At 39.8% G+C, this 8129-nt stretch overlaps 2 protein-coding genes across 3 annotated transcripts; both read right to left on the bottom strand.

Moving 5' to 3' along the window:
* Positions 1-266: 266 nt before the first annotated feature.
* szrd1 (SUZ RNA binding domain containing 1) lies at positions 267-5535 on the bottom strand. The gene is made up of 4 exons (XM_020635289.3): positions 5418-5535; positions 3794-3843; positions 3180-3449; positions 267-2078 (listed from the first exon to the last, which is right to left on the bottom strand). Exons 1-4 carry the CDS (start codon positions 5460-5462, stop codon positions 1967-1969), a joined length of 477 nt encoding a protein of 158 aa, XP_020490945.1. The 5' UTR covers positions 5463-5535; the 3' UTR covers positions 267-1966.
* Positions 5536-6704: 1169 nt separating this feature from the next.
* smim1 (small integral membrane protein 1) lies at positions 6705-8127 on the bottom strand. 2 transcript variants are annotated; one of them, XR_010667575.1, is made up of 3 exons: positions 7812-7826; positions 7257-7418; positions 6705-7014 (listed from the first exon to the last, which is right to left on the bottom strand). XR_010667575.1 is itself a non-coding variant. In XM_065961762.1 (3 exons), the coding sequence occupies exons 2-3, from the start codon at positions 7349-7351 to the stop codon at positions 6891-6893; spliced, it is 213 nt and encodes a 70-aa protein (XP_065817834.1). In that variant the 5' UTR covers positions 7352-7418; positions 7812-8127; the 3' UTR covers positions 6705-6890. The 2 variants fall into 2 exon arrangements, 1 of the variants encoding a protein (XP_065817834.1); XM_065961762.1 differs by having other exon boundaries at positions 6705-7015; positions 7264-7418; positions 7812-8127.
* Between the last annotated feature and the right edge of the window lie 2 nt (positions 8128-8129).

The raw sequence follows: 8129 nt of genomic DNA on the forward strand, positions 1-8129 counted from the left end.
CAGAAATTCACTTTTTTTTGTAAATCATTTTATTAAATCAGTATTTACAGGCAGTTTGTGTTTCCACTCAGAGCTCAGCTTAACATATCTCTCTCCTGCTGCTAGATTACCTGAACTAAAATCTCTTGAAAAGTATTTTGCATCCTCCCTAAGATATACTCAGCTTCTTGAACTACAGTAATAAAAAAATAACCAGGAAGTTAAAGATGTGATACAGGAGGCACAAGCTGAATTTAACCATTACAAGAACCTTTGTACTCATGATGTGCACCACTGAATATGGCTTTATTTAGAGCTCTTCTCTGGACAAATGAAAAAGGTGAACAACTTAAGTAATAAGTTTTGGGCACATTGGCTCTGGTCGGCCAGATAGTCGCATACAGCTGTGTCTCCATGTTCCACTTCAGCAGCGGACCAACCGTTTGGACTTTCTTGCAACAGCAACATGCCAACAGTCAAACACAAATATAAAAAACTGGCATTCATTCATCGTGGGATATCTTCAGTTACATTTCACTGCACACTCTGAATAGCACTGTTTAAAACAAAGTGCCGACCCGAGGTTTAATACATTTTCTGTTTGAGCGGCAAACTGTCTGGAGAAAATACAATCCTTGTTCATTTCATTCATTCAGTCTTGCCGTCCTTTGCACCCGAGCTGCTACGCACAGAGCGTCGGGGAAGGACACAAAGAGACGAGCACACCTGCTGACAACGTGGAGATATGATGAAGAGGCTTGTGGAGTACAGCAGTCCAATCATCCCCCCCGACTGACCTTCCCGTGACTTTCTGCCAACCACCACCTTCTCATAATGACATCTTCATTAACTGATGTATATACACATGGGTCGATTTTAAAAAGGGGATTTTGGTTTGTTTTCTATTAAAATACTGCTCTGACATCGCTGCCAATCTCGTACAAAAGGCAGAAAAGCTACGTAAAAATTGAATTACATCTCCAATCTCATTTTTCCTCTCCCTTTAGTTTTAAATAGAAATAATAATGTGACAGTCCAAGGAAGACAGCCATAAAAGCTCAATCAAAAAAAACAAAAACATTAACAGAACACATCGGATAAAAAAAAAAAAAAAAAAAACAACCTCGACAAACATTCCCCATACCCTCGGATTATAAAACAAATGACAATTTATATATTAGGTATGTCCTGATAACGCCTACAGCTCTGTAATTAGGCAGGTAATAGTGATGCACTCAGAATAAGAGGTGAGATGACTGCAGCCCAATGTGAATGTTTTCTCAGGAGAGGTTAAAACTCTGCTTTTTGAGACTACTTAACCACCAAACAAATAAAACTGCAGCTGTTGGGTGTTTGTTTTGTATCCTGAATACTGTGGTACTGATATACTGGTATAACATGTTACTAGTGGTGTCTGTGTGATATGATGTACTTCTGTAGATATCAGAGCATCCCTAATATATTTCAATAAAGACAAGCGAGAAAAACAAAAGATAAAAACTTAGTCAGCCGGCGCTTGAAAACCTAAAAACATATGAAGAGGGGTGAGAAGTGATGCCTTGTATTATTGCTGAGGAGATGCTGCTGCCGAAAAGTACCAGCTCATCTCATTTTGCTATGGCCCAAAATTCCTTGTCCTCTCTTTGCCCTCCTTTTTTAAGTCTTTGCTTCAGCCTCATGGGAATCCTGAAACGCGGCTGGGCACTGAAGGAGGAGAGAGGTGAAGGTGAGGGGCCGCCGCTTAAAGGGATCATCACAGTGAGTCCAGAAGAAGTTCATAATCACAGTGTCAAACCGACAGGAGGAGTGGGGAGAGAGGGCAGCACATTTCCATTTGACTTCCCCCCCAGAGTTCCTCGCTCCCTCAAAGTCCCACATGACTGCTAGTTTAAGGAGGAAGTTTTTTTTAAGACACAAGTGCTGTCTTTGCTCTCAGGTGGGCCTCGATCTCGCTCCCCTTAATGGCTGGGTGGCTCCAGGGCCCTACTTATCTGTGCTGTCGGAACCCCTGGGTGCCGTCTGGGCCAAGTGGCTGCCCGACAGTGTTATTGTTTGATCTGGTGTCCTCTGAAGGCAGTGTGGAGTTATTGCGGCCTGACCTGACAGAAAGGAAGGAAACAAGAAAAATACATTAAAGAGATGAATCTTTATTACAGGATCCCTGTAGTCTCATGACACATAGGGATCCATGCATGATTGTGGAACGTGTTTTCATTCTGGTTTTGGGAGCACACTGCCGTTTTCAGTCAATGAACTTAAAATGTAAACAAGAACCAGTCAATCAAGTTATGCAAAATTGCATCATGGAGCTTTCTTTTATTCCCCAGCTCCACCTCCTGCCAATCAAAACCACGTCAAGCCAAAAGAAAGACAAAAACAATGGGCCTCTGCCAGCTGTAGTCTGACAAATGAAAAACAAAAGGCTACAGGCCAAGAGGAGAGCTCAACAAGGCGTCTGACTATTTATCTCAGTTTCAGCCAAAACACATTTCCTTTTATAAGGTGACCATTGCCAATTGTCTGATTGAAAGCGTGTGTTTAATCCATTATGTCTAGTACATATTGGGGCTCGATAATTAACTGGAATATAATGAATATCACAATGCAGCTGGGAGTACCGTTCAAATCCCAGAAGATTTATCTTTTTATAAAGGTTAGAGTTTCTCAAACAGAATATCATGTTCTTTTGACTCCAAAAACTATAGAGGCTGTAGTCTTTGAAGCGGGTGGCCTGGGTTCAAATACGACCTGTTGCCCCTTTTTCTATGTCACTCCCCACTCTCTCTGTCTCTGATTTCAAACTCTTTCCACTGTCCTATCTCTTCAATAAAGGTATTAAAAGCCCACCAAAAAAACATGAAAAACTAAAAACACAAATTGTGATGCAACAGTGGTTGTACTTGTATTAAACTCCTATCTTATGATTTAGTTTTAGATTTAAAGATGGTGCAGTGCTTTAATCATATTGACACTCCCAAATGTCTTAATTTCCCACTACTATGTGAGCGTTCAGACTTTAAAAAAAAAAAAAAAGGCTTACTCCATTACTGCCTTCCTCTCTCAGTTGTGTACATATTTGATGAAAAGCAAAACAAAGTTTTCAGCACAAGGTGGAGTTAATAAACTGTAAGTGCCCTGCAGCAAGGTCTTATTAGGCTGTGAGCGAAACATCTGAACTGTCAATATTTGTGGATAATTACCTGTCAGTGTTGGGTTTGTCCTGAGGCGTCTCCTCCGGGCAGGCGCTGCCCAGTATTCTCTTCCTGGCCTCAGCGTACTCTGCCTCCCGCTGGGCCAGAGACTTGACCTGTGGTGTGGGCCTGTTCTGATTCAGAGAGGATCCCAGCGAGCCGTTATTCACGGGCCTCTTCAAAATACGGATCTGAGGTGGGGGAGCTGCTGGCAGAGAGTCATCCTGTATCACCATGGTGGTCTTCAATGGGGTCCTTGGAGCATTATTGCTGGACTCCCTAGAAGCAGACCAAAAACAAAATCAGTGATTTAACAGACAGGAGGGAGCTGTTACAGAGGCTGCAAACCAGCAAAGTGCTATACTATGTAAAATGTTAAGACAATTACCAAATTGTTGGAAAACACTCTTCAGCTCAGCTTACATATAAAAATATAATTTAATTCAATTAATAAAATTAAGTGCATTGAACCATTGACCCTGGAGAAGATTCTGTATATTGGTGAGCTTGAGAGTTGCTCTTATTTCTTTCAAAGAGTCTTGTGTTGTGTTTAAGTTTGTGAAAGCATCATTTTATAAATTCATAAATGTGGGACATGACTCTAAGACCTTTGAGGGTCTTACCGTTCTTTTTGGCTGATCCTTAGTTTCTCTTCCAACCGTTTTTCCATTTCCTGCAGAAAAAAAAAAAGAGACTAAATATGAATTCATGTAAAAACAAACAACATGGGGTGGGAAAAAGAGTGTTGCAGGTAGAAGAAGCAAGGCAGAGAGGATGGAAAGCTTGGATTCAGTTACAAGCTATTTATACATGTGCAGGACAGCTGCCAAGTCATAACAGACAGAGTGCTCATCAAGCTAACATTACCCGGACGGAGCTGCCAGTGAAAGTTACTAATGCAGGTTGATTTAAAAATAAAGAAAACTGTTTTGATAGACAAACCAGAGGAAATTAAACATCTGTCACTTCAAACTGACCAGCTGCCAACGTCCCAAGTCGGGGGGTTCCCAAACTTAACCTTGTATAGTCCCCCTTTAGCCTCTGCCGGGAACCCCCCATTGCAAGGTTTCTTAAATTCCTTGTACATTGAGAGGAATTTTTAAAGTTTTAAATAGGTGTCGTTTAGATGTTTTTTTATGTTCTCTTGGTGTGTCCAATTATTAAATTGAAAGATTTTAATAAAAGTAGTGATCAGTAACATCTAAAAAGACATGAATCAATATGTTGTAGTAAAAGTAAAAGAAAAAAAAACATACTTGTCACAAATAATGGTTTTTGTTGATTTATATATACGATCCATTTTCTCCCCTGTTCCCTCCAAGTTTCGGTGACCCCCCCCCTTTAGTGCTTCCGTGCGACCCCCCCCCCCACTTTAAAAAACACTGTCCACTCAGAAACACGTTCTTGACGTCATAAGGTGATGAAACGACAGCTAAATGTTAGCCAGGTGTTTTTAAACTTGCAGAATCTGGAGAAACACGTCTCTCTTTGCCCAACAACTTGTTGACAACATGGCCGAGATGATTGCCTAACATCAGCTCATCATGTAAACTACAGGAAATCACTTCATCTAGATGACGTGTGGCCAAACTCAATCAAACTCAAAGGGGAAAATATGCTTCACTAATCACACTCTGACACTAACTTTTAGGTACACACGTTTAATAAAGTCATATTTATCATTTTTGATCTCGTAAACTGGTTCATAAAGGTCTCAGATCGTTTCTTCAACAGTTTTAAATTATTTTAAAAACCTGATGTTATGTTATTAATATAAAGGATGTTGTATTAAAAATGATCTCACGTCGTTAAAATAAATGTGTGTAACCAACAAAAAATATCCACTGACACATTTACCATGTTAGCCATGCAATAAATAGCTAGCTTAGCATTAGCTAACGTCAACCTGAGCTCTTCAACATGAACTCTTCATTGTCTTACACCGTTTTACTCGTAAACTGGTCCAACATCATGACCAGAGAGTTACTAAGAGTTCAAGCTGTGTCTGAATTAAATAAAGAAAGGCCACTTGAATAGTTAAGTCCATGTTGAGCTCGTCTCGTTGGCTACTTGACGTTAGCTCGTTAGTTTCGTGAAGCTAACGCTTTAGCCACATTGTTGGCCCGTGTGAGTCAAAATCATGAAACAACGCTTTTAAAACTTCTTAAAGCCACGATGTAAAGCCAGTGAAGCTACCAGAATAACAATGCTCGTTAACTACAGGTATACTGAGCTTTAAATGCTTACCCCACTGTCAGCAGCTTCCTCCCAACTTTCGGAGACCTCATCCATGTTTCATTTTGCTCAGACACGCTGTGGCGTTAGCTGAGCCCCTTCTCTGACGTCACACTGTGCTCAGTCTCTGACGTCACACTGACGGATTTCCCCAAAGCATCCCCCCCGTCTCACAGCTGACTTGAGCAAGGAGCAGAATCAGAATCAGCTTTATTGATTCAAATATCTTTTACTGAGCAGTTAAATCGGACATACATTCAACAATATATTTCAGACTCGTTTTTATAGTTATTACAATTGTGCATGTAACCCGGATGTTATTTGAAGCTCAGATATATTGATAGGCACAGAGGTAATATTTAAATAAGGTAGTTAAGAAATAAAGTGCAATACCATGCAATGTAAAGAACAGAGAAACAAACAGAGTACAAATAATACTAAAATAAAAAATAAAAAACCCACCCACCCAACCCTTACCCCCCATGACCTTAGACCCACAGCTTTATTGTATGGTGCCGGGTCCTTTTACAAATGTGTTTTGGATTTCACATGTGGCTATAGATATTAACTAAAGAAACAAATGATATCTTGTGACCAAAATGTAATTACAAACACTCTGAAACATTATCAAACATGACAAAACCCTTTGGACAAAAGCAGCACAATAATCCTTTTTAATCTTGTTTTCATGATTGTCAGAAGACTACATTTAAATCTAAATTGAAACTTGATTGATTGCACAGCCCTAGTGGTTTTTATTTGGCATTATTAAGACATTGTATGTAGATTGATGTCAGATGAGGAGGGCAACAATATTTACAAGAGTAAGTAAGTGGTCATTTAAAATGTTCTTTATTAATCTTTTTTTCACTCTGTTGTTGAGACATGCTACACACATGTACCCATAGGCTCAAATACATACACACGCATAAACAGGACCCTTTGGACGTGCATTAATTGAGCGATGTAAGAGTGAGGGGGGCTGGACATTGATGAGTGCCCCGAGCATTTGGGGGTCAGTGCCTTGCTCACGGGCACGCAGGCAGTACTCAGGCATCTCTTCAGCTGTCAGCCCAATTTCTAGACTTAGTCAGTAACTTAAACTGGGTCCTCTGATGCTCAAGTCCCTACAGAGTGAGCTACCGCCGCCCTATACTTTAAAAGGTATCTTGAAATGTTCTGCATGTTTTGTTTTCAGTATGTTGCTTACAATATCATTCAGTTAAAGTACAATGTTACTTTTAGAACTCCTCACTTGAGGTGTAATTTTTTCCTCTTTTAAAGTCAGTCCACTTTCAGTTCATGTTTGCATCAGGACAGTTTTATTAGGAAATCATTATAAAATCAACATTTACAAAGTTTACATCATCATAAACGACACTGATGACAGACAGACAACTACGGCCAACAGGAAGACTTGACATGTAGTCCTTGTGTTTTATACATAATCTTGCAGTTCTTTTTGCTCCTCTTTGGGCTCCACAATCAGCACCTGTGGACGTAGTATCCCGTCACGTATCCTATGATGTAAATGGACACCAGTGCAGCCAAAGCTCCTGCCACCTTTATTGCTAATCCAGTGCTGCCGACACACACTCTGTTGTGGATCCTGTCGGTGTTACATAGAAGAGGAAGAGCAGGTTACAATTTTATGACCAATTTTTTTAAACCCCATCAAACACATCTTATTATAGTCCATTCATGACCCATTGTATAGTGTTACCAACTATTTTTACAACTGTATAACTCTGCTCTATTTGTTCTTTTATAGAATTAAAAAAAAACATCTCATTCCTATGAACATATATATTTGACTCTAACATCTTAATAACAGTCATCACATAGTCTCACCTCATCACAGTTGACTGTGACGCCTCTACGTTCATGTTGATGTTGTCTTCGTTCCAGCGATTATATTGAACGTTGCCTGCACCGTTGGAGTCCATGTCGAAGCTTTTTTTTTTCTTCTCCACAGAGGTAAATCACTGTTCAGTTACTGCTCAGCTGCCCAACCTGGACACATAAACTCAGAGGATAAAGACTTTTATATGTGTGACTGGATCACAAGTGACCATACAGCCTTTTACGGTATTAAGACAATAGTTGCAAAAATTAGATAATCCAGATTCCAGAGTTCAAAATAGAATCAGTGGGAGTAGAAATCAAGACAAAGAAATGTTTTAATTCTGTTGATGACTTTGTTTAAACAGCCTTAATAACTTTTAAGTATCATAATGTTGTTGAGTGTCACTAAATACATTTAAGCGAATACAGTATGCCTTTAAAAGAAGATCAAATCATGTCAATCAAGCAGTTGTGTAGTTTTACCAGCCAAGAACAAAAACCAAAATCAGATGGTTAATTTAATGATTGTCACCTTATATCAGATAAACGTTTAGTGCTCACCTGTTGGAGTCTTAAACAGTCAACAACCTGCTCTGCTTCCAAGCGTCTTCAGACCCACACTGAGACTGAGGGAGTCAAGCTTACTGCTTATGAGACCATGGTCAGAGTTCATGTGTTCCTTCAGGTATGCCATAAATCCATTGGTTGAATTCCAGGATTTGCCTTTCACCTCCTTGCATCACCTTATCGTGCTTAGAGATAAGAAGCAAATTAGGCCCTGTGGTTTTTTTTTTTGTCACAGGTTTCATCACATCCTGGCCCTTTCCGAGTAGCCACAGGTCAGTAGGCAGTACGTACTATTCGGGTTTTATGCAGTAT

Source organism: Labrus bergylta, chromosome 12 (genome assembly GCF_963930695.1).
Source record: "Labrus bergylta chromosome 12, fLabBer1.1, whole genome shotgun sequence".
NCBI classification, from domain to species: Eukaryota; Metazoa; Chordata; class Actinopteri; order Labriformes; family Labridae; genus Labrus; species Labrus bergylta.